The 25507-nt window shown below is 39.7% G+C and overlaps 1 protein-coding gene across 4 annotated transcripts in view; it reads right to left on the bottom strand.

Annotated features, from left to right (window-relative positions):
• si:ch211-45c16.2 (mitogen-activated protein kinase kinase kinase 13) overlaps positions 1 to 25507 on the bottom strand; it is a 58418-nt gene that overhangs the window by 6247 nt on the left and 26664 nt on the right. For 2 of the 4 annotated variants that reach the window (XM_049484852.1, XM_007230426.4), the window contains 11 exons: positions 9719 to 10430; positions 8266 to 8449; positions 7440 to 7631; positions 6282 to 6440; positions 5864 to 6022; positions 4299 to 4407; positions 3949 to 4058; positions 3684 to 3800; positions 2644 to 2790; positions 1094 to 1838; positions 119 to 189 (listed from right to left, as the gene is read on the bottom strand). In XM_049484852.1, the coding sequence (XP_049340809.1) occupies positions 119 to 189; positions 1094 to 1838; positions 2644 to 2790; positions 3684 to 3800; positions 3949 to 4058; positions 4299 to 4407; positions 5864 to 6022; positions 6282 to 6440; positions 7440 to 7631; positions 8266 to 8449; positions 9719 to 10355 (2630 nt within the window). In that variant the 5' untranslated portion in view covers positions 10356 to 10430. Of the gene's footprint in view, positions 1 to 118; positions 190 to 1093; positions 1839 to 2643; positions 2791 to 3683; positions 3801 to 3948; positions 4059 to 4298; positions 4408 to 5863; positions 6023 to 6281; positions 6441 to 7439; positions 7632 to 8265; positions 8450 to 9718; positions 10431 to 20478; positions 20791 to 25507 lie in introns of those variants that run through there. The other 2 variants (XM_022680176.2, XM_007230428.4) reach the window with 2 other exon arrangements.

Raw genomic sequence — 25507 nt, 5'->3', positions numbered from 1 at the left:
ATTTTTATGGCAGTGAATTAATTTACTGTAAGATGGCAGCAGAGCAGGCAAGGACAGCAGGAGCTTATACAGGGCATAATGATCGTCAATTATTAATAAACCTTCAGCAATCTTTTACCTCTGTCTCCGTGGAAACTCCACTTCACTGTCAACCTCTCCCTCCTCTTCTTCAGATGAGTCATCTCCCGCCTGACAAGATCACAGACTGTTATCTCACTCTCTCTCTCACATACACGTACACTTCACCAAGATAACATATTACTCTGCTCACCTATGGCACTTAGTCTACTATACAACTGATCGTACAGAGTACCACTGTTAAAAGACTGACATAGACAAGATAATGACATAGGGGACTTATATCGCATTCATAAAGGAATTAAATAATGCATTTATGAAGAAATTAATTTATATTTCATGGTGGTTCATGCTAGTACTAATATTCATGTGTATAGAAAACCACATAAAACATTTATTAAATGTATTTAAATGTAGCATATTTTTCAAACTATAAGGTGCACTGGATTATATGGCACACTATCAATAAAGGTCTATTTTCTGGTCTATTTTCATACATTAAGGCGCACCAGATTATAAGGCGCATTATGTGACACTAGTAAGGAACAGGGATGCCATGTTTTCCTTCTAATTTAGCAGGTCCTGTAAAGCTAAGTTAAGGAAAGCTGTAATTCTTAAAAAACTAACACATTTTAAAGTCAAACAAGCACTGGATGTTAATCTACACTGATTTCTCTCCTGAAAACTGTTTATTTTGGTGACTAAAGCACTTGTTTATTGACAGTAAGCCTTATTAAACTAAGGCTGGGTGCAGCAGCATTAGCAGCAGTTAGCAGCTAATGCTGCCTGACAGCGCTATACTACAGAACCCTAAGTGGCTGCAATTTTTTCTTTATAATACCTTTATCATGCTATTAATACATACTGAAGCACTTCTTTATAAAAAAACATTATTCAATGCTTATGAATGTATTATGTAACCCTGTGTAGTTCCCTTCAAATAAAGTGTTATTGAATCTCCATATGTAGCTGAGTGTACAGTATGTACAGCTTAACTGGACATATAAGGCCTTACCTTGCTGAGGGGTCTGAGGGTTCGTGGTATCCCGCTAGTCAGGCTGGTCCGTGGAGACCCCTGCTCAGGCTGCTCAGCCTTCTCCTGACCCTCTCTGTGTGAAGCTTGGTCGGCTGACTGTAACGCCATTCCCGCCGATCCCTCACACGTGCTGAGCAGGGAATAGTGGGGCAGCCCCGGGTGGCTGGAGGCCGGAAGCGTCTCCTGGCAGTGCAGGCAGCCTGGGAAGGGGTGAGCCTGGCAGCAGGGGCAGAGTGGCCCCGGCCCGGTGCCTGCTGCCTGCCGTGAATCCACGTCCATGGTGGTGGAGATGAGGTCAGGGCTAGAGCCGGACACGCGCCGCTGCAGGTGGTCAGTCTGTGGGCTGCGCAGAGCTGCGGCCGGTCCGAAGTAACGCAGGTTGTTGGCACATGTTGCCACGGCATTTTCTCTGCTTTGGAGGGGCAGGAGAGGGGTCTCTGGCAGGGGCTGAGGAGGAGGAGGAGGAAGAGGATGGTGATGATGGTGGTGGTGATGGAACTGCTGAGGCTGTAACGGCTGCTGCTCCTCAGCGGTCCCTGCAGTCGGCTTCAGCACGCCAGGGAACTCATTGTGGCTGCCCTTGCTGTTAGCTCGGCGATGGCGGGGCTTGCTGCGGTATCGGGCCTTCCCTGGAGGAGTGGAGACCTTGGGGCTGCCGGACAGAGGAGAGGGGGCTGGAAGAGGCTCCACACTCGGGATCCCATCAGAGCGCAGCAAGTCAGGCCTAAAGTAGAGCAAGAGATTAAGGAATGACATTTTTAACTAATCTTAGGGGATTTGTTCAGTGTGAGCTTGAATATGTTAGTTTATCATCCCTGTCACCTAAAAAACATGGTTGTCCATGTTTTGGCAGCTTAACAAAAGAAGGAAACAAAACTGCTGAACCTTCATTAGAAATCATTGTAGAGTGTTAATTCTATGTTAACATTTCTATTGATCTAGTCATCATGATAACTGAAATAGATCTGACTGACTCATATGTTATCAAAAAATTTAAAACAGCAAAAATGTAGATACAATTTTTGCTTCCTCCTACTTGCTTCCCCCTACGTGCACTCGCTCTTAAAGGCCTATGTTACTTCCTGGCTGTTGAGCTCTGTTGCCTAGCTTTGACAAACATTCATACAAATCAGTCCAGACTGTTCTCATACCGAGTTCTGCAACTGCGAAACAAACTACCTTTCACTACCAGATCAGGAGCATCCCACGCTATCTTTAAGACTCCTGAAGACAGAGCTCTTCAAAGAGCACTTACTCTCCTAACACCTCTAACAAACTAACTACTTCTAACCTCATTCCCCCCCCCCCTTTTTTTCTTGTCCTCTGTTGTTTATGTAACTCATTATTGTTCAGTCGCTTTTTAAAACTAAAGAAACTAACTTTAATGAAAAAAAGACTTGGCTACATAATAGTCATAGTAGAAAAAAAGTGATGTAAATGAAATCTACTCAAACATTGAACATACTCAAAAATAACATCAGACTAAGCAACACTTATGATACTAATTCACCTTTTAACATTTCTTTTACCTCTTAGGAATTGGTGCTCCAGGCTTGTGGCTCACACTGCTTTTCTTCTTGATGAGTTTCTCCACTGCATTGGGTCTCACGATTGGCCGAACCAGGTGGCGTTTGTAGGTTCCAGGGTATTTCTTCTCCACGGCCTGTTCTCTTCTTCTCAATAGAGCATAACATTGGAAGAGTTGGTTAGACGCATGTAAATAATGTTTAATACACTATCTAATACTGCGTTTAAAGTACTACTTACATAGAAAATTCTCAAACAACAATCTACATCGCTTTGCCATGAGCATGCTGGCCAGTGTTCAACCTCACTCACAAGATAACACATCATAACCAACATTGTTAAGGGCATTTCTTAATAGAGCTTAGATTGGGTCAAAAAAAAAAAACAGCTTGACCCTACCCGAGTCTGTGTACATTCTCTCTGGCATTTTTAAAGTAAGTAAAACGTTAAAACTGATCTTTTTTTAACTACAATTCTGAAATCTGTTCAGGGTGATGTTAGTGAACAGTGCAACACAGAAGAAGCATAGGCCTACTAAGAAAACTGTTTATTAGGGGTTTTAACATTCTATTTTTTCTGATCACAGTGTAATTTGTTACTTTGCTTTATTGTGAGTATCATGCCATAGCTATATATAAAATTAAAAATATCATTATTAAATATAGGCCTACATTACAGACAATTTTCTTGAGCAGCAGCAGAGAATCTAAACTCTATTTCCATGACACCCCATAAGGTAACACTTTATAATCAATGTCCATATCCCATGACTTTTGGCAAGTTAGTGTACTGCTTTGCACAGTGTACTGATTTTCATAAAAAAAACTTTGTATAGTACTGTGTGTGCACCTTGCTCTTTAGAACATTGCTCAAAGTTTGTACAGTCCTAAAATCAGGTCTGCCCTACAGAGAAAGGACAGAACAAGCTGCTGTATCACTGTCATCCATTATGGAACTAAATGTGCTTATGACCAGACATTTCTGGCTAAAAACCAGGAGTATTGTCCAGCAGTGATGTGCCAGTTTGGGGAGGTCCACTTACTTCATAAGCTCCTTCTCTCGCACTTCTAACTGCAGCATGATTGCACTCAGCTCCATGTAAAGGTTATTAGCTCTCTCCAGCTTCCTCTCATAATGTTCCCGGATGTCCAGCGCATGTCTGAGAGTCCAAGAGAAAGAAAGAGAGAAGAAAACAGGAATGAAGCAGTGTGTAAAAAAAGGTAATTTCGGTATATTGTACAAAAACATGTAAAAAACAGGGTAAATTTGAAGGTACAGCATAGTTAATGCTGTCCAAATCTCCTCACCTGAGCTCATCTCTCCTGCGCCGTATAAGTTCCTCATCCAGCCGGTGGATACACGTCCCTTCACTCTTTATCTTCTCAAAGTGCTTCTTCACCTCCTCTCTCCACTCAGCCTAATACACACGCAACACCCACCCACAAATGTTAAAGCTTGTGGCCAATGAGACCCATTGAGATCTATGAGGCACTTCAGCTTCCATACAGTAGATGGCGCAACTGCCATCAAATGAATCTGTGCTGCCAGTCTGCTGGCTCTACAGGAAACCAAAGCTAATTTACCAAGAGAACACAGTGTTCACCTCTGCAAAGCTAATCTGCCTGTGTGTGTGCTGTTGACATTTACATATAACCACCTGAGATTTGAAGTACGTCTCCTGCGGGGCTCCCAGCACATCTGCTGAGGCGATGTCAAGGTGCAGCAGGATCTGCCTGAAGGACGGCCTGTTTCTGGGCTTACCTTGCCTGCACAAAAACATACATTAAACGTAAGGACAAATTACAGTTTTTTTTTTTGTTTTCAGATTTCTTCTACTTTGACATATTGTAACTGCCAAAAAAATGTGCAACTGTACAGGAGAAGAAAAACATTTTAACCTTCAATGGGAGTATAGAAATATAATAGAAATATTTTATTACAGGTAATTTCTATTGGTCCATTCATTATAAAATTTGGGCACAAAGTATAGAGAAACTGCCAGATTGACATTATGTCAAAACATGATACAGACAAAAGTGCACATACAATTTTATTTTTTTTTTATGCTGAACAGCAATAATATTTAATAGCACAATTTTAAGTTAATTTTAAAGTTTATTGTGACTGCAATAAAAGAGGCGGCATTTATATTACCATATTTTTCGCATTATAAGGCACACTTAAAATCCTATAACTTTCCCAAAAATCGTCTGTGCACCTTATAATCCGGTGCGCCTTATGTTTAAATTCTACCAGTCAGGTTGTAAGGAGCAGTAAAGCCACTGTGCTCAAGTACAGCATTATAAAGGAGTTTTAGTGAAGTTTTTCCAGCACCGAGGCTGGAGCAGTATTAGCATTAGCCGCTAACTGCAGCTCTATCCCATTCGCTGTTCAGATGTGAGTATATTGGACTGTAGTTTGCGTTTACTAGAGCTAAGTGCTGCTAATTGCAGCTAGCGGTGCTGCTAACCGTGCTGCTGCTAACCAAGCTGCTGCTAACCCCGCTACAATATTGAAAATCTTAGCTTACTGAAAATAAAGGGAAGCGCTTTACTCACCCGAATAAACAGTTTTCAGGAGAGACATCTAGTGCTTATTTAAAGAATTGGTATCATTTAAATTTAGAGATTAGATATTTAGCTGCTTTTTAAATCTGGTCACAACATTTTTACGCTTAAATGTCTTGGCATCCTATGACTTCATCTTATCACATTTCTCTCCTTATCTCTGTCAGTTGTTGCAGTATTCATCCCCTGCTGAAAACTCTTAAGCTAGTATCTGCAATGTCTTAATGTCTATCTGCTGCATTTAAGGACTAGATCTCATTGAAAAAAATATTAATTTCAGATAATATTATCCCTAAGTCAGCTTTTAGGAATTCTATTACATTTGTTTTATTATTATGTATTAATAACCTATTGTGGGGCTGACATTTATTTTTTTATGCTCTTTTTAAGCAAATTTGATGTTGGTATCTTAGAATTTTTATTTGGCCTTTATTGCCTGGTTAAATAACAAAAATGAAAAATAATAATATAATATAAAATGTAGACCAGTGGAAAACAAATTCCATAAATATTATATTTATTTTCTTGTAGATTATGATCAGTGTTCTTTTCCTTCTCCTGTAATTTTCTCATTTTAGAGATTAATGATTTCAGCTTGACAACAACATAAAAGGTTAAAAGAAGAGATCATTCTGTATAGTAAACCTGCAGTCACCATGTCTGTTTCATTAAGATCTTAAATCCGTCTGGACAAGTAGAGGGCACTGGAAGGTGCAGGCTGTTACTGCCCACACCCCAGATAATGGCAGAGGAGTCTACGTCCTTGTAGGGAATCTCTCCAGTCAGGAGCTCCCATAACACCACCCCAAATGACCTATGGGCATAAGAAAATAAAATTAATGGTCATAATTACTTCCTAAGAACACACATTCAAAACTGACATACTTCCAGAGTCAGCATTTCGTAAATGCCACTCACTTTCTTGGCGCAAAATGGCTTTCTGTCAATAGTTAATCTTAAACAAACAGCCAGCTTGCCAGAAAATTCTCGTGACAAATTCAGCTTCCAAAGGGAGGGACAGCTGAGAATGTAAGCACTGAATGTTTTAATGCAGCACGACGAGAGACACTTACCAGATGTCTACTTTCTCAGATACAGGCTCATTGCGAATCACTTCAGGAGCCATCCAGGCCACCGTTCCAGCAAACGACATCTTGGTGCTCTTATCACTGAGCTCTTTTGAGGTCCCAAAGTCTGAGATCTTCACTGCATCATTATGAGTGACCAACACACTGCGTACAGAGAAACAACAAGAGTGCATATGTTAACAATATGTTCATATACAGTATTGTTGTTACAACAGTTGGAAAGCTTTAATTGTTCAAAAAATGATTTAACTCAATTCGAAATGTAACATTTTGGTCTGATTTACTGTGATGAAGGCAGAGTGCACCATTTACACAAAGTGAGCACGGCCAATTGTAAAGCAACCGTGTGTATTTGAGAGGTGCTATATACATCTAACATATCAATATTACCTCTATATTTCCCCACAAAATGCTAATTCAGTTGTTTAACTTTAATTTAATACATATTATAACAAACCCTTTATTACTGTTTACGTTGTTCTTACACTTTGCTTCTTAATCAGCTACTTGGCTTTAAGCTTATCGCTAAAGTGGTCATGATGGCCAGTAGCTGTTAAAAACTGCTGATTTCAGGTTTTGCTCCAGTTGGAATTTGATATGTAGAAATAGCTCAGATCTCTGGCCTTCATGGAACAATATCACACTTTCATGACTTCCAAGAATGCCTCATATCACAGTTTAAACCTTTTTACCCAATAACCTTGCAGTGTATGGAGTAAGAAGCCAATAAGATGCATTAAAGAACAAAGCAGTGACACTAATTGGATGAAATATGTTTTAAAACTGGAAGCAGAGGCCCAGAGAAGATGGCTGTGCATCTGCACTGAAACTGTGCTTCCTGAATATGCTCTAGTAGATCAAATTACAGGACAATTCACAGAAGAACAAGCGGAGCACTGACGTTATGAAGCCATATGTGTTGCATTATAATCTTCACAGTGCTAGTAAGTGAACCATGCGGGTCTTTAACACTGTAGATTTTTCAACAGACCTTCAAACATATAAATTCTGATCATCAAAAGTCTTTGTCTTTAACTAAACCGTCATGTCTTTAACTATACAGTGAACCACGCAGGTTACAGTAGATTAGGCTAAACTAGGGTTGTTTATAAGGAAGTTCAATAAGCTTTATAAGGGGCTTACTTTGGTGATTTGAGGTCTCTATGGATGATCTTGTGAAGGTGCAGGTAGTTCATGCCGCTAGCGATACCCGAGGCCCAATCCACCAGAAGACGGGGAGAGATCTTCCTACCTGCCCTCAGAACCTCGTACAGTTGACCCTGAGCACAGTACTCCATTATAATGCAGTAACATGGAGCCTGCGTACACACACCCCTGCAGAGCAAAGAGAAACAGTGAGACAGACAGTCAGACAATGTGTGATTTCTTGAAAGTTCAGGCACTTTCATACAAAAAAAAAACTCATGTCAAGATTTAAAAATGATGTACTGCAACGCTGACTGTTTTAAATTGGATGCATTTAGACAGCAGCAGAACAGCTGATATCCTTAAAATTAGAAGACAAAAGCTTAGGTAATGAGCAACACACTGACAATATAAATGAGGAGGTTAAACAAAATATTTGGTGAAGCAGAGCTAAAAAATCTGGTGACTGAAACAGATATCCTAGTCTGTCCATTTCCACAAAAATGCATAAACAATAGTTTTCTTTTACTAATCCAAAAAATAAAAGAGAGCAGAAAGCAGACAATGAGCAGAGAAAAAGAAAAAGTGGACATTTATGAGAGCTATGGAGTGTCTAGCACCATTTATAGAGCACAGGAAGCAAAAAAAAAACGTATTAGACATGGATTGAAGCTTTTACTACTTTAAAAATCGTATAAATCCGTGTAAATCGTGTAAATCCGCAAGTATTTACAGAATATAAGAATTAACAGCATCAAAGAAACACCAAAGTTCATTCGTCTGTGAATTGAGTAAACCACGATGCAACGGCACAAGGTCTTACTTGAAGCCAATGATGTTGGGATGTTTGAGCTTGCGAAGGTGTTTGATGTCCGTCTCTTTCTGTTCCCTGACCTTCTTGATGGCCACTTCTTCTGAGTGGAACTTTCCAAGGAAGACAGCACCCTGCGCCCCACTTCCCAACCACTGCAGCTCTGAAATCTCCTCGAAGGGAACTTCCCACATGTCTGTAGAGAAGAGTAGGAACAGATTTTATTAATCATATCAAACATCTAAACATCTACCACAGCAGGTTTCAGTCAGGAGGTTGCTGCACTCCGGAGAGGTTATTACTCTGTCCTGATAAGAGTTCTTCATTTAGTAATCACTGGAACTGCGAGGCTCCGTTACTAAAGGTGCTGAGAGCTTGATGATAACCCCAGGGTCAGGGAGAGATCTGACCTATTTACACAGACCCACAGACAGGAGGATATTTAAGATTGGCCGAGATATAGCCTTCTCTTAGTTTAGCAGTACACCAGCATGTTATGGGGTTTTCAGGTTTTCAATGTAAATGTCTATGATATAAAGCTGCCCATTAACTTATTGGCTACGAATGTAACTGTAGACAGTCACATTCGGAAAGGGCTTGGTAATGCCCATATCTGTATATGTTGTGAGGTGTTATCTTGTGAGTGAGAGTGAACACTAGCCAGCATGCTCATGACAAGGCAACATGAATTATTAGAGCTGGAGAAAGACCTGATAGTCGGTGCCAAATGGATGGGGCATACATTTCCAAAGTTGTGCGAGCAATTTACATTCCTCAACCTACAGTGTTGCCCACAGTGGACAGTGCTGTGGGTGGTAAAGCTTGTGATCATCAGCATCTGGCTATAACAATTCATGCAGACAGACCTCCATGACTTCAATGGACATGGCAAAAGTCAAGGGACATAATACTAGTTCCTATTCCATAGTGTGTATGGAGTCCTATCACTGTAGGACAATAATATTAGTTGAGATTGAGTAAACTGCATGCCAAAGTCAATTTACAATGCATTGCTAAAACACTGTGCAACACCCCCCCCCCTTACATTTTGCCATGCTTTTTGTACTAATTAGAGCAATTAGTCTGCTTTTATAATTAATTAGCTACTTAAGCACTGTAGCTCCAAAGTGAATCATTTGTGGAAAGTCTAAAAGCACCTAAATAACACTTTTTACGGCTCCGAGTGGTCCAGTGGAATAAGGCGCTGCCACTATGATCGGGAGATTGCTTGTTTGAATCCTGTTCATGTAGCTTGCCATCGGCTACAGAAGCCAAGGGTAGATGTCGCTCTCTCTCCACATCACTCCAGAGGGTGATATCGCTCAGCACTAGTGATAGGGGGAATCCTAATGAGTGGGTTGGGTAATTGCCCATGTAAATTGGGAGAAACTTGGATAAAAATTAGGAATAAAATTATTAAAAAAAAACACTAAGTACTAAACTAAACTAAAACCAAACCACCCACCTTGCTGCTGAAGCTTATACTCTGTAGAGTAAGTCTTTCCTATGATATTCCACACAGGCCTCAAGCAGCCAAACAGCCCTTCCAGGAACCCTCCACCTCCTGTGCCGGCTCTGTGAAACTGCAGTTTGATATCATCGTGGTGATGGTGGTGGTGGTGGTGGTGCATTTCGTCCCCAGTATGCTCCGTGGGACATCCATTTCCTTCCTCCATGTTCCCCTCTTCCCCGCCGCTGCCACACCCTCCCTGTCCGCAGGAGCCGGGCGATTCCGGGTCCTCGTGTTCCTGGAGCTGTAGGACACTGTTTTCAAAGTGGCCCTGTTCTCTAGTGGAGTCCTCACTCAGGGCTGTGCATGGCGGGCTCGTCCCGCTCAGGCCCGAGTCCAGCTCGTCCCGGCTTGGCGCCTGCAGCTGATGCAGGGGAACAGGGAGATTTGTGGGTGGGGCCAGGTCGGTGATGATCTGTGGCGGTGGTGGGGGCGGTGTGGGAGAAGGGGAAGTGTTGGGGTTGGTCTTCTTCAAGGCATCCCCAACCACGGTGAGTTTGAGCTCTTCTTTCAGCTTCCCTACCAGCAGACTGGGGCAAGACGTCCAGGACAGCACCTCCGGGGAGCTACCCATAGTGCCGTGTGTGTGCATGGGCAGCAGCCCGCCAGGAGAGAGGGAAGCCAGAGGGGCTTCAACAACAGATGCTTCGGATTAAGATCAGGGGACCTGAAGACAAATAGAGAGAAACAGAGAGACTTAGTTTAAACGAAATATTGTAAAATTTGACCACTTAGAAGGTGAATACCACATTTTCTTTTCTGATACTGAATTCTTTCTTAAAAGCAAATGTACTTTAACTAAACAGTTATATTGAAATGACCATCTGGGGTCAACAAATATGTGAATGCATCATATCAGTTTTTTCAATGTTTCGAATAATATCTTTGTAATAAAACAGCACAGTTAAAAAACTGCCTCATCTGCCTTTCACCATGTCTGACTGGTGGATTCATGTGTCCGTTTTATACCTCTAATCTGTAAACGATGGATTCTTTTTTGTGTATGTTTTGTTTAAAACTGACCAATGATCACTCAGCAAATCTCAAGGACTATTGGAAGGCTGCATTTAAAGTCATTCTTCAGATACACTATTGTGCATGTCCTTAGTGATTCCCTCCAAAGATTCAAATTACACCAAGGTTACTGTAAATATAAATGCAACGAGAGGAACTATTAACGTAATCAGATAATTAATCAGATATTTGGTACAAAATCCCATTAGACCCTAAAATTAGATAAATATAAAGCCTGTAATATTGCTTTTGCTTCATACTACAACATGCTGGATACACAAGCAAAAATATTATTTTTAAATTGCACTGTATATTGCAGATCAACAAAATATTGCAATGTCAGTTTTTTTCCCCAATATGATTTATGCTGCCCTACTTTGAATGGCTTGTGTTACTGAAATTGCAGCAGCAATGTTATACGTACAAAACGCACTGATGCATGATAACACATTTCTTAAATGTATGTAATTTATATATATATAGACTGAATATATATATATATAACTGAAATCAACAGTTTAACCATTGCAATTTCCCTCACACCATCAATCCAGTTTAATTTCCTATCTCATTTCCTATCCATGGTTGGTGGGATTGGCACAGCTTATATTAATGATGATTATCTTTTTTAAAGCAGAAAGAGAGAGAGAGAGAAAGAGAGTGTGTGATACAGAGGGAGTGATGGGAAGTGAGAGAAAAAGAGAGAGAGAGAGAGAGAGAGAGAGAGCGCAGCATGGCCAGATTCCAGGAAGCGTTTGTTCTGATCTAAACTCTGCTGGTTTACTCTGCCACCGCAGTGCAGGGATTAAGCAGGCACGCGTATTAGGAGCTCTGAGAGCCAAACATCTGGCATACACTGCTGTCTCTCACTGCGTAACCAGTGGCCTAGCACAATAAACACACACACACACACACCTACACACACACACACAAAAAAAAAAAAACACCATCACTGGCCCTCGCATCCACACAACCTATAATCTGCTGCTGTGGTTATGCAAGCTGCATGCAGGCCTCAGGCCACACTACCAAAAGGGGACTTATTTCAGTCTCATCAGGGCCTAAATAAACACAAAGGTCACTGTGAAACACATGGGCGTCGCCCCGTGTCCTTATTAATGCGCATAAAGAGGATGTAGGCAGGGCCAGATATTCAGACCCTCCCCCTGCCAGCTGCCAGGTTCTCAGGGACTCTCTGTCTTTATTATTAAATAAGCTGAGTCCTGTAGTATCAGCTGTAGATCATAGCAACACAGAAAACATAGAGCAGCCACTATCTTGAGCAAACAGGTTTTCCTGCATCTGCTACCGTGAAAATCAAACACTCAGCTTCACCTTTCTGTGACCTTCTTTAATCTACAAGTTACACAGAACTTACAAGCACTAATATACACTAATATAAAACATACACTACCATTAAAACTCTGGAATCAATGGCTATACTAGTCATTTGTGTTATTTAAATAATAATACGAATATAGATTTAAATGACAAAAAGACCCAGCATGTATAGTATTACTAGTTTAGTGTATATGCTAATCTTAACCAAAAGAGAAAAAAGACTACTCAATTACAGTATATTTTATTACATTATGTTTTATTATATTATTTTTATATAATAAAATATATTTATAAAATATTTTTATGTTCCTTCAAAACTGGATTAACTAACTGACAGCTAAGCAAGACTGAAGGAAAGTAGCACTTTCATTTTCTCTTACAAGGTCATATAAACACCCCTCACTAAGCTGACCAGTAACAAGGGCTGTTAGAGTGCTGTCACTGTGAAATGCCTAAATTAAAATTCATAAAAATCAACTGAAAGTTGAGCCTTAATACACAAGTTGTGAAGAATGTAAGCTGCAAACCTCTGATGTCAACAGCCGTGTCTCGACTGATTGAGTGCAGTCGGGGTAATGGCTAAATTAGATTTGTCACTGAACTCTTTGTCATGCTGAGTTATTTCTTCTCCCCAACTAAATTAGTGCACTAACTGCTGCTGATGAAGGAAAGGTTACATCAAGCAGTGAGTTCATCTGTAGTTCAGGGAAGGCGTAATAGGTGAGGTCTGATCAGGCATGCAGGAGTTTGCAGAAAACAAACAGATTAAAGTTCAGTGGAGTCAGGAGGAAAATGTGTGGAACTAAAAGCCACGTGTTGAAAGCAAAGTTTCTGAAACCAGGCCATGGCTGCCATGGTGCGCACCATGTGACCACATAAAGACAAGTCTATCAGGTGCAGAGTGAAGGAAGAGGAGGAGATGAAAAAGGAGGAGTGGAAAGAGTTGCGTGAGGGAGATAAACTGCCCTGTCCTTTTGTGTGAGAGCGAAGAGGCCGTGCAATCAGAGCAGGACCTATGAACCACACACAGACACACACAGACACAGATAGACACAGACAGACACAGACAGACAGACAAGACAGACAGACAGACACACACACTGTACCACGTACAACAAAACCCTATTGTCTTCAAAAACCTTCTTAACTTTCAATAGAATTAAACTAAATCATTTAATACCAAGTCATTTTTGGAGCACATTTTTTTCAGTTCTTTAACAGGACATTTCAACAACTTCAAAAACAACTGCCAAATTCAGATTATTTAAAAAATAGGACACAAGACTTACAGTAATAATAATGCAAAATTTGTCAAATAAATGATACTAAACTGATATAATCTGATGTTTGATACAATTTGTCATTGCATCTGATGATGCACATCCTGATGCACATTGTAATGGTAATGCTGAAACAATATATCATGCAGCCCCAGCACACAGTATAGCTGTAACCTGTATTTGTCCTGAAACCACACACTATTTGTGTTGGACACTGAGGCTGACTTTGGTTGGGCATGCTTTCTCTGGTTTTCCAGCAAGACTGTCCAGGAAACATTAAAACATGAACAAATATAGTTATATTGGTCTTTTACACACACCAAGCACACATTTTAAAGAAACAGAAAAATAGTTGTCTTTACTTGGCTCTAACCTTTGAAAAAACAAGAATCTGCAACCCTAATCTAATGACCAATCTGTGTACATGACCAAAGCTCCCAAATATAAACACAACCAGACTACCAGTATTGCCAAAGTTACTGGTGCACTGTACAAGTGTCTGATGCTTCAAATGCTTTGTAGAGTAAGGCCCAATCCCATTTCCATTTCCGTTAACCCTTCAAACTGAGGGGTATGAGAATCACTGGTAAGATGTCAGCATAAGTGACCAAAGAAACCCGCAAATGTAAATATTTTATATATATGTTATCACTGATGATTAGCACTAAATTACCAGAGTTTAATGTGTAGTTTCAATGTTTTATGGGCCAGTTTTTCATAACAAGCATAAAAAAGATTGGTAGTAGTTTGTCTCAGTAACTAGCTAGCTAGCTAACTTTCCCGTTTCCACCTTAAATAGTGCAACAGACGACAGGGACTATAGAATTTAAGGCGGACCAGACAATAATAATTAATTTCTGCACCATTTGCCCCCTTTCTGAAAACATACAATAACCAGCAGTTAGAAAACTGAACTTTAGCGCTTCTGATGATGAATCGGGTGCTTGAAGGGTTGTCACAATTCTTAGGGGGAGGATTTCTCCCACTTCCCCTTGTAATTTTATTCCAAGGAGAAGGGTTACACTCAAAAAGAAGTGGTAGGGTCAAGGGGTGAAATGGGATTGGGCCAAAGCGTCCTTTATTGATGAGAAAAACGACAGCTTACCTTTATCAAAAACACAGATATCAGGTCTTCTAGCAGATGATTTAGACAGCAAATATTCACAACACACACACTCCCTGTAGCATCTGAGATTTTACCTAACAATTAATGTGTGCAGTGATTGTGGTGGGGAAAAAAAACAAAAAAACAGATGACCTGTTAACTGTCTCTCACCTTTCCAAAAAATTGGGTTCTCTGGTACCAGCAGCACTAAACTATACAGGAGGAGTAACTAGATAACACACACACACACACACACACACACACACACACTCGTGCTGTCACTTAGCAGTGATGAGGGAGAGGCCGGCATGATGCTGTGAGTGTGTATGTGTGTGTGTGTGTGTGTGTGTGTGTGTGTGTGAGTAACCTGACCAATGTGTGTGAGTGATGGAGCAGTAGAGGTATCAATAATGCAAGCTCAGCTCTCAAGCCCTCAGCGTACAGCTGAGAGTGCAGGGCGCAACCAGAGCGCCGTCTTTCAGCTAACCCAGAAATCCCTTCCTCTGTGTGTAATTCCACCCCAGCACCAGCACTGATGCTCCGAGCTGTATTACACCCTAGAGGAAACATTTGAGGCCCTGCCAACCATACACACCTCAGATGCAACAGGGGATTCTGGGACATAAGGACAGCAGACACTCATACTGGGGCCCAACTTAGGCAAATTGCTGCCAAACACGTCAACACAATAGCAGCAGGGTGCATCTTATAAACTAATACTGAATGTAAGATCATAGAGGAAGATAATACTGTAAATAAACTGTCAAAATAAATACATAAAAGTTGTATCATGTGCGTCGATTATTTGATAATTAATTATAAAATATTTACACAATGTAAACAATATATATATGGTCTTTAAACGCTGCATAGGAACCAAAAGACTTTCAAAAGTCTTTTCATATGTTTTAGGATTAAATGAACATTTAATTGGTAATATTAATTCAAACTTGAATCTTTAGTATCATATTAGTGCTCTCCTGACTGTAACATGGAGAATGCCATTTCTATAGCCACTCTGGGCTGGGATGCCGCTACTGCACTATGTGACTTTTGTGAAGCTACACACTAAGTCCTCTTACCAGAACTGTGTAACACTTTGTAACCCAGATCATATTATCATCATAAAATCATGTGATATTACTTTACCACCTGACTTAATTTGCAGGTTCTGTATCTCTCAGCTTGTCAACAAATGCATGTGTGAAGCTGTTCAAAAGGAGGGGAGCTCAAAGTGTGATTTATATTTACAGTAGAAATAAAATGGTAAATAATACTCCATAACTAAAAAATTGCTGTGAGCGAATTCTCACAGCATTCTTACAGAATGCTTTGGCTCTGACAGATCTTGAAAGGCAGCATAAGCACCACTTTAAACACTCTCTTCATAAATTACAAGTTTTCAGTCTTAGTTTGTTTGCGCTCGCTCTGGAGGCAGGTTTTAAAACGCTCTCTCATCTTCTTTGTGTGCGCAGATGACTCCTCAAACTGCATACTGAATGATTCATGGGTTTGGGTGTCTGCACTTCCATAAATAATGTCTGCACTTTATCGACAGAGGGCCTGATCTGCCCGGCTAATTTACACACCACCTAGACCTGGTTCTGACCGGTGAGCACTGGGCAAAATTGCGTGACCAAAACTCACACACACACACACACACACAGACTTATTATACACACAAGGAACACAAAGTATTGTGCAGTGTGGTGGTCTGCACTCAACACACACAACTGCTGTTTTAAGAAATGCTGATCCATTAATCTGCACAGGCCTAGACCAACAATATATCCTGCCTTGTTAATGTGAATCTTTGAGCTAGAACCAATGAAAACAAGTAAACAAGCACATTTTCTCCAAATCCAACTTTTAGAAAGTTCACTGAACTGTTTTTAGAGTTCAGTGAACGGAGGGTTGTAGAAATGTGTGGGGTCTGAACTTCAGAAATGTCCTGACCAAAGATCAAATGGCCACATTACACAGCTTAGAAACACAGAAACAAACAAATGAACCGAAACTGTTTTTGAATGAGATAAGCAATACTCTACTATAGAGTAGCAGCCCTACAAAACTATGAGGGCTTCATACATTCTTGGAGGAGAATGCTAAGCATTTGCATCATGCATGCTATACATGTTTTCTTTAGATCAAAATCAGTAACTATTCTATACATGTGAAAATGTGCATATATGTATTTCTATACACATGGATAACAATAACTAGACAATTCCACAAATTATGTTTGCACAAATAAAAATACTACAACTGACGATATACTGTACCTCTCTGACTTCTTGGAGGCTACATATATATTTACTTACTTGAAAAATCTCTATAATTGGGAAATTCTTACCGGTATATGTTTGTTTTCACACCCCTACACAGCTAAGTGCACTCATCTACTTTATTTTAACTTGCACCTATTGAAGACACAAATATGCATAAGAACACATACAATTCTGTAAAGAATTATTGCCTATAGAATGGGACTTTCTGTATCAGATCAACATGAACCTATCAGTACCATGCTCAGTGAAGCAGATAAAGGTGTTCTTATAATGATGTGCTCTAACCAACAGAAAAAGGTGGGAAATAGAGTTTTGTATGTATTATGTACAATATATTTTGGAATAGATGCCCAACACAATTTCTATGGGGGCAGTTGCTCAGATAGGGATTAAGCCTAATAAAGGCTGCATTTTCCTTTCACTTAAAATGCTGTATAGTCAAAGAGTAGGCTTAATACATGTTTGGGACACCTCCCATATATGTTCATATATAAGATTTGTGTACAGTTATTGCTTACTGTCATGTTTCTATTATCTTCACTCAATCTGACATTAAGAAATAATTGATATTAGGGATGCATGATATCAGAATTATATCCGTATCAGTATCAGCCGATAATTGTTTTTTATAAACAACAGTATCAACTGATTTGATAAAAAAAAATATATATATATATATATATATATATATATATATATTTGCTACTTTAAAATTCATTGATTTGAGCTTATTTATTAGTTTAAAAAGTTAAAAAAGTTTTACCGGGGTGTCCAGTCTATCTGTAAGTTATAAATGTTTATATCAGCAACAACATCGGCATCAGCAGATCTATACATGTGTAATATCAGATATCGGCATCGGCCCAGAATTCCCAGATTGGTTCATCCCTAACGGATATTTAAAATTTAAGTAACTTAAAACGTTGATGCTCTCAATTTTACATAGTTTACACTGTTTAAAGCTCAGTGGAAGTGTTCAGTAAGATCAGAACTGTGCAGGAGGACTTGCTATTTGGCAAACACTGCCGTCTAAGACAAACCAATCAGTGCAGTGTATAATTAGAGATTTTGTAGCTCCAAAATCAAATTGAAACTTGACCTCAGAATTGAAAATCATTACACTGCTAGAGGACATACAGGAATAACTGGCATTACCATTAGCAGGCTTTGTTCTTTCCTTACAAACGCACATGCACACAATTTATCCACTCATTTGGTATTAGGGACACACTCTAGGAACGAAGCAGCTGGTGGGGCTAGGAGATCAGGTTCCTGGACCACTACCACTACCCCCACTCATCACACACACACACACACCCACAGAAACATACTCGTTACACAAGCACAATTAATCCCACTGATACAGAAGGTGCAACGATTTGTGCCAGTCAGCAATACTGTGCCAAACACCAAACACACACACACAAAACACACACACATCTGGGGTACAAATGCACTATTGTCTTAACGTCCCAGACGACATCCATCTTCTAGTTCTGACTCACTGACAACACCCATGAAAGGGCCTAAATAAGCCATCGTATTCCAGCAAACACACTCCAGGAGAAACATATGCTCTCATTAATCTATAGAGCAGCATAAACACACACACACACCCTCACACTCAGCATCTGTGTCCCCATAACTCTAGGTCTCATTAGCTGCAGGCCTGGGGGGTCAGTATGGAGGGTGGCCGCTCCAGAGGGACCAGCTGCTGCGGCAACAAAGAGCCAATTTAGCCTCCGACAAAGAGCCATGCTCCCTCTTTCTGTCTGCCTGACACCCTCACTCTCTCTCTCTCTCTCTCTCTCTCTCTTTCTCTCTTGGTCTCACATTCCCTCTCTCCATCCTTTCAAGCCAGAGTCAGTCTGATCCCACAGCTCTCGCTCTCTCTTTCAGTCTCACATTCCCTCTCCGCACCCTTTCGCCCCGAAATCAATCTGATCCCGCCGCGCCGAGGCCGGCTCCAGCTCGCTCCGGCTCGCTCCTCAGAACCAGTCCCACGCTGAGCGCCGCTGACTGACAGATGAAAGGAACCACTCAATCACTCAGCACGACTCACACAGCCAATTAGCTGCAGCGGGGTCCCGCAGCACCTGAGCTCCATCATCACCTTTTTCACACTGTAAATCATTACCACGCTCAGACAGACACTCACAGCCGCCTCTGCCAAACTAGATATGAGTTCGCTAATTTCACAATTACTCGATTTCCACTTGAACAGAGTGTGAAAGAGAATAGAGAAACTTTTACTCACTTACAGCCAATGCTTAATGTTTCACAAAACTTTAAGATTATTTTAGTGATGCAACAAGGGGTTGGCAATATGACCCTAAAACAATATCGCAATATTTCAGTGTATTCTTGACGATATAAAATAAAAACCTGAACCTAGGAAATACTTATTAATTTCAAAAGAATATACTACTGCAACTAGGGCTGCAACAATTAGTCGATATAATGGACAATGTCGATTACAAAAAATCGTTGTCGACTAATCGTCAATTATTAGCACTACTTGGGACAAAATCACTATGTTACAGACAGGTAACACTCAACTCAGCCTGCGTTTACAAAAGTACCCCATCACAATAGATTTCACATTTCCTCAGTAAATATTTATACTTAAGGACAATGTTCTGGACATTTGAAGGGCATTTATATCCCATATTCAGCTGTTTTCATCATTTGAAAAGGTAGAAACAGGAGCCGTACCCACAGCAAGCAGAGAAGGAAGGCATGGCAAAAATTATCATTGACTAATCGATTAATCTGAAAATTATTTAGTAGTCAACAGATTAGTCGACTACTTAAATAATCGTTAGTTGCAGTCCTAACTGCAACATAATAAATGTTAGTTTTTTTGCTTACTTCATGTGAGATTCAAACATTCAGCAGAAACAAAAAAATCTGTCAATTTACTTGAAAACTTACTTCTATTTTGTTAACAACAGTAAATTTATATTATTATAATGTATTATGTAATTAACATAAATAAATAATGTACTATAAAAATAATGTAACGTAACATAAAAATCCACCAAAATAATAAAGTGCAGAATATGTCATGCTGCAAACATAACAATTCCACACAAAATTTTCTTTTTCAAACTGTATATGCAAGAAAATGCTATTTAGGAACCTGTATTTTATTGTAAGATGTGCGATATTTGACATTGGACTGACAGGGTTTAATGATTAAAGCACCTCGGTATTAGATAAAAGGTTCTACTAAAATCAAGACTGTGCCTAGAACTGTACCAAATCATATCAAGAACTCTTTTTGGCTAGCAGTGTAAGTAAGCTTCACTGTGGTGTGACCACAGTACCTGACAGGCTAAAATGAATCAGTGAAGTGGGGAAGTGTGCCAAGAATAATGATTAAAACATTTTTAGCCTATAGCAAAAAAGCAATATCATAATATTATTGGTTCTTTTTTTTTTTTTAGATTTTCTGGAAACATGGTCATAAATCTTATAGTCCATAAATTTGTAGAGTTGCAGTGTAATTGATGATGCTGATGACTCACAGCAGTTCCAAATAGTAAGTAAAATTCTGCTGAATGTAAGAAAATTACTTATTAAAAGTATATAAACCACTTTTTGAGAAGACCTGATCTGATCCATTTAATAAGGAAGGTGAAAGGTACAGCAAAACCAAGAGGAGATATCAGATATCAGTCATACCTTTGCTAGCCAGTATCTCTTCGCGTTTTGCTGCCATTCCTTAACATTGCCCAGTCCACAAAGCCTCTGCTCCAGTCTCGGTTGTTATTTGCTGCATGGTGTTCCAGGTTATCCTAGGCTTTTCTGTGTCTGTGTAAGAGGAGGGCAGTGCGGGACTTTCCTGCCTCCTGATCTGCAGACTAAAATATGGGTCCATGTGTAAAGCTGCTTTAGTACTACTCTCTCTCTCTCTCTCTCTCTCTCTCTCTCTCTTTCTCTCACTCACTCTCTCTCTCTTCCCTCCCTCAGGGCTGTGAACGGAGGTAGGCAGGTAAACCTATAATCTGTTCTGAGCAGGCCAGAAGTAGAGTAAACAGTTCAGCGCCGCACTGAGAGAAATTGACCTGGCCGCTGTTCAAAAGGTCACATGCCTAAAAGCACTCCTGCTTAGGCCTATCCACTCAAATCCAATCCACAACAACACAAAAACAACCCAGCAGCCTTCAATCATTCAGAGATTTCAGCTTTCAGTTTTTTTTATTATTATTTTTACTGTAGCTCTGTACTGTAAATCTTCATTCAAATAATGAAAAATTGTCTGTTGTATTTCTGTACAATGATTAGGGCTAAATCATATGGAGGTATCAATATGAGAAATATAAAATAATGTCCACAAACAGATGTCTGTTTCTACAAACATCTGAATTTTTTACTTTTAATGCTGTAAATAATGCATGTAGAGCTTTCAGTTTTAACAGTTCAGAAATAAATATGTGGTGGAATAACCCTGGTTTTTAATCACAGTTTTCATGCATCTTGGCATGTTCTCCTCCACCAGTCTTACACACTGCTTTGGGGTAACTTTATGCCTTTACTCCTGGTGCAAAAATTCAAGCAGTTCAGTTTGGTTTGATAGCTTGTGATCATCCATCTTCCTCTTGATTCAGGTTTTCAATTTGGTAAAATCAAAGAAACTCATCATTTTAAAGTGGTCTCTTATTTTATTCTAGAGCTGTACAATATTTCTAAAACATTGTTCACCTCTACTTCTCATTAGTCAAAGACTAGCAATATGCCTGCCTGAGTGCCATGCATAGCGCTGTGCAACAGCAGTGAGAAAGAAAAAAAACAAGACAGAGATGAAGAACAAGAGAATGAGAGAACAAAAGCCTGAAGCAGCACCATCTATGCGGGTTTATATTATCTAATGTAATGTGTTCACTGAATAATGAAGTTGCTATCTGTCAAATTTCCTTCACATAATATTAGGAGAATGTGTGCGCACATTTTTAACCTTAAGAGTTCCTTTAAACTAAATACTGAAATACTGAGAAATACTGCCAGTAGAATAGAAGGACTCTATGCAGCAGATTAACATGAACCTATTTGCACCATGCCTAATGCCTGGTTTATAATAGGGAATACATGGGTATATAACATTGAGCACAGCGTAGTGCTGTGGAGAAGTGGGCTCCAATACTCCAAAAGGCTTTCCTAAAAAAGGGATGATAGCCAACCAGAGAAAGCTTAAATATTTTTTTTTTGCTTAAAATAAGTAAATAAGCGCACAAGATTATGAGGATACACGTTTTGGAGGAGTCTGTCTTTGTCCAGGTTTTGCCTTGAAGGAATCTTTCTTCATCAGACATTTAGATCAATCTTGATTGTTGTTTTCAGTTTCAGTTTCAAGTTTATTTGTCATTTGCACATCATGTCATGACATATATGCATTAAAATGCTTGTGCAACATATCAATAAAACCTCTAGAATATTTTTGAACTGCTTGAATTTTTGCACCAGAAAATTATCCAAAAGCAGTGTGTAAGACTGGTGGAGGAAAACATGTCAAGATACATGAAAACTTTGATTAAAAAAACAAGGTTATTGCACCAAATATTAATTTCTGAACTCTTTACACTTTATGAATATGAACTTGTTTTATTTTTTTGCATTATTTAAGGTCTGAAAGCCCTGCATCTTTTTCATTTTTTGCAAATAAATACTATAAATGACAATATTTCTGTAGTTTATGGAATAAAACAACAATGTTCACTTTACTCCAAACATAATCGATAAACAGCAAAATCAGAGAAACTGATTCAGAAACTGAAGCTGTCTCTTATTTTTTTACAGAGCTATATATATTTAAAGTGACTTTGTGGTGTTGACCATATCATAGCAGCAATATATAAATACATATTATTATTGTTGAAAATTGCCAAATGAAAAGGTATGGGGTCATTCAGCTTCAGAGTTTCACAGTTTGTTCAGAAGCCTGATGGCCTGTGGGAAGAAACTGTTCATAAGGTGGTTTGTTCTGGCCTGGATACTACAGTATCTCCTGCCCATAGACTGTATATAGCTGGACAGAGCATCGTCTCTCAAAAGTGAAGCCACCACAGGTCGGGCGCCCCCTGCTGTTCGGCTGCAGAAAGCTGTGTAACCCCACCCATTCCCATAGGTTTCAATGGCAAAACAGACAACTTTCAATCACGTTTTTTTCTAATATGCTGTAATTCTACCTCCATTATTTAAATGCAGCAGCTAGTGTAACCTCTGCTTATATTGTAAAATTTTTATATTCTCACAGAGTTCGTTTTTTAAAACGTTATTCAGCTTTATTCAAAAAAGGTGTGGTTATTGTAAAAGGGCTGCTTATGGGCGGGACCAATAACACACCGTCAGCTCCGCTCTGCAGCCTGTGACCGCGAGGCAGCCCTCAGGGGCGGGGTTATTTAAATGAGTAGGAGCTCTCCACAGTCTTTCTCCCTCCTCTGGACTCTACTGTGCAGACTCTGGTCTTCATTTTCATTGAATGAATGGGAACGGCGACACAGCGTCCATCTTTATATACAGTCTATGCTCCTGCCTGATAGAAGTATGGTGAACAGACTGTGTGCTGGGTGACTGCTATCTAACCTGATCATTTTGTTCTGTAAGGCTGGTAGTTTGTTAGCTACGATGTTTTCTGCTGTCCTCACTCTGCTTTATTGATTAGTGTGGCAAGTGAGTGGTATCACCATAGAGGCACAAAAAGACAGATTTGACTGCACACGCTTGATTTTCAGAGGAGGTAAGCATGACAGAAACCCTGCATTTCTTAGAGATGCATTCATTTGAAGGAAGTTTCAGTCACATGGTGAAAGAACCTGCCCCTGAGCTGCACCTGCCACTGATTAAAAACACGCCATCACTCCACCCCACGTGGGTTTGTGGAGCGCTGTGCGGCTGAGATGCAGTAATTCTTGCTCTGCGAGCAGGTTAAGCACATTCCAGCTCCACTGTGCTGTTTTGTGACGCTGTTTACTTGAGGCTGTTGCTAAAATTAGAACCATACAGAAGGATATGAGTGGCCTAAATACATAAGCATTAGCAGAGGAATGTCTGACGTTGCACTTGACTCTGCAGGAAACATGAAAAGTGAAAAGTCCTGAATGTTTGTGTTGTTGTTGTTTATTTATAATCGGCTAATCATTAAGTCCTGGAGAGAGTGGGCTTGTGTACACTGTGGGTGGGAGTTATTACAGTTTTTACCACTACAAATAACTGAGAGGCCGGTGACAATAACCAATTTTTGTTTGTTATTATTTTTTATGTATTATTTGCAATAAAATAATTTTACTGTTATTTTAAGACCATATTATGTCGCTTAAGAAATCTGCATGGAGGAGTGAGAAAGACATTTGCTTGCATTAAAAATAAAATTGAGTTTATTTTAACCAAATGGAGAAATCAGATCTATTAGAGCTTCCGTTTGCATTGGATCACTCAAATGAATAGCATAGTGGATAACACCATTGCCCCACATACAAGTGTCTACCCATTTTAAGACCATTTTACGTCACTAATATAATCATAAATGAATAGCAAAATATTTCACACAATACTAAATAAAATGAAACATTAAAGATCCTACATAAATAAAACAACTTAAAATTAATTAAAGCCACTCTTTTTTTAAACGAGGGTGAGATAAAGTCTTGTTCACGTTACAGGCCTCTCCTGAAGTAAACCCAATGATCATTATTGAGAATATATCCACATATTAATAAGTCGATAATGTCATTTTTGTGACAGACCTAATTACAGCAGAATATAGGCTTTCTCTTTCACAGGTGTACTCTCAACTGGCAACAACCACACAACAACCAGGTTTTAAAACTGTGGAAGGAAACCAAAGACTCCAGAGAAAACCCACATAGAAACAAAAAGGTCATGGAAACTTTATCAAGACAGGGACAGAACCCAAGACCCCAGCGCTGAGAGGAGAACAAGATAACCACCAAGTTTCAGTTGTGCTCTTTTAGACTTTCCAATATTTTATCTCAAGGCAACTGTCTATTTGCCCTGCACTCGTTTATTTGTTGTTTTACTTTCATCCCTCCTCTTTACTCATATTTACTCCCATTCATTTTCACCTATATCTAATCCCAGTCTCCCTTTGATCAGACATTCACCAAACTGTATGTACCCTTAAGGTTCCTATCCACAGTTGCACTCATCTATTTGGTTTTTTTCATCCTTTGTCTCTCCCATTCACATCTATTCATTTTTACAAACGCCCAAGCAATAGAGCTTTAGTGTCCCAACACCCAGTACACTTAATGCACTACCTCAGGGCAGCTACCTGAGCTCTGGTCCACAGCTATACTGACCTGCACTCCTCTATTTTTTCATTTTTCCATCCCTCATACCTCCCATTTATTCCCGCCCCTGCCCGCAGCTTAGAGTTTCATTTGCCCGACAGCCACCAAACTGCTTGTACTCCTTCAGGGCAGGTCCCCAAGCTCTAATCCACAGCCATAATGACCCGCCCTAATCTGCTTGTTGTTTTTCATCCCTTCTTCCTCCCATTCAGCTACACAAGCATTCTGCTTCTCCTTCAGGAAATGCACTTTTCTAGTTTTATCAGTAGTATTTATCTTCTACATCATAAAATCATATTGTTATAGTCCAGATAAGTGTTAAATCTGAGTTTGAATCATCCACTCCCAGCATACACAGCATACACAAGCACGTGCCTTGCTGAGATGGATGCATTAATAGGAAG

This window comes from Astyanax mexicanus, chromosome 11 (genome assembly GCF_023375975.1).
Source record: "Astyanax mexicanus isolate ESR-SI-001 chromosome 11, AstMex3_surface, whole genome shotgun sequence".
NCBI lineage: Eukaryota > Metazoa > Chordata > Actinopteri > Characiformes > Acestrorhamphidae > Astyanax > Astyanax mexicanus.
Note: the sequence above shows the minus strand (reverse complement) of the source record. Positions and strands in the feature narration are given on the sequence as shown.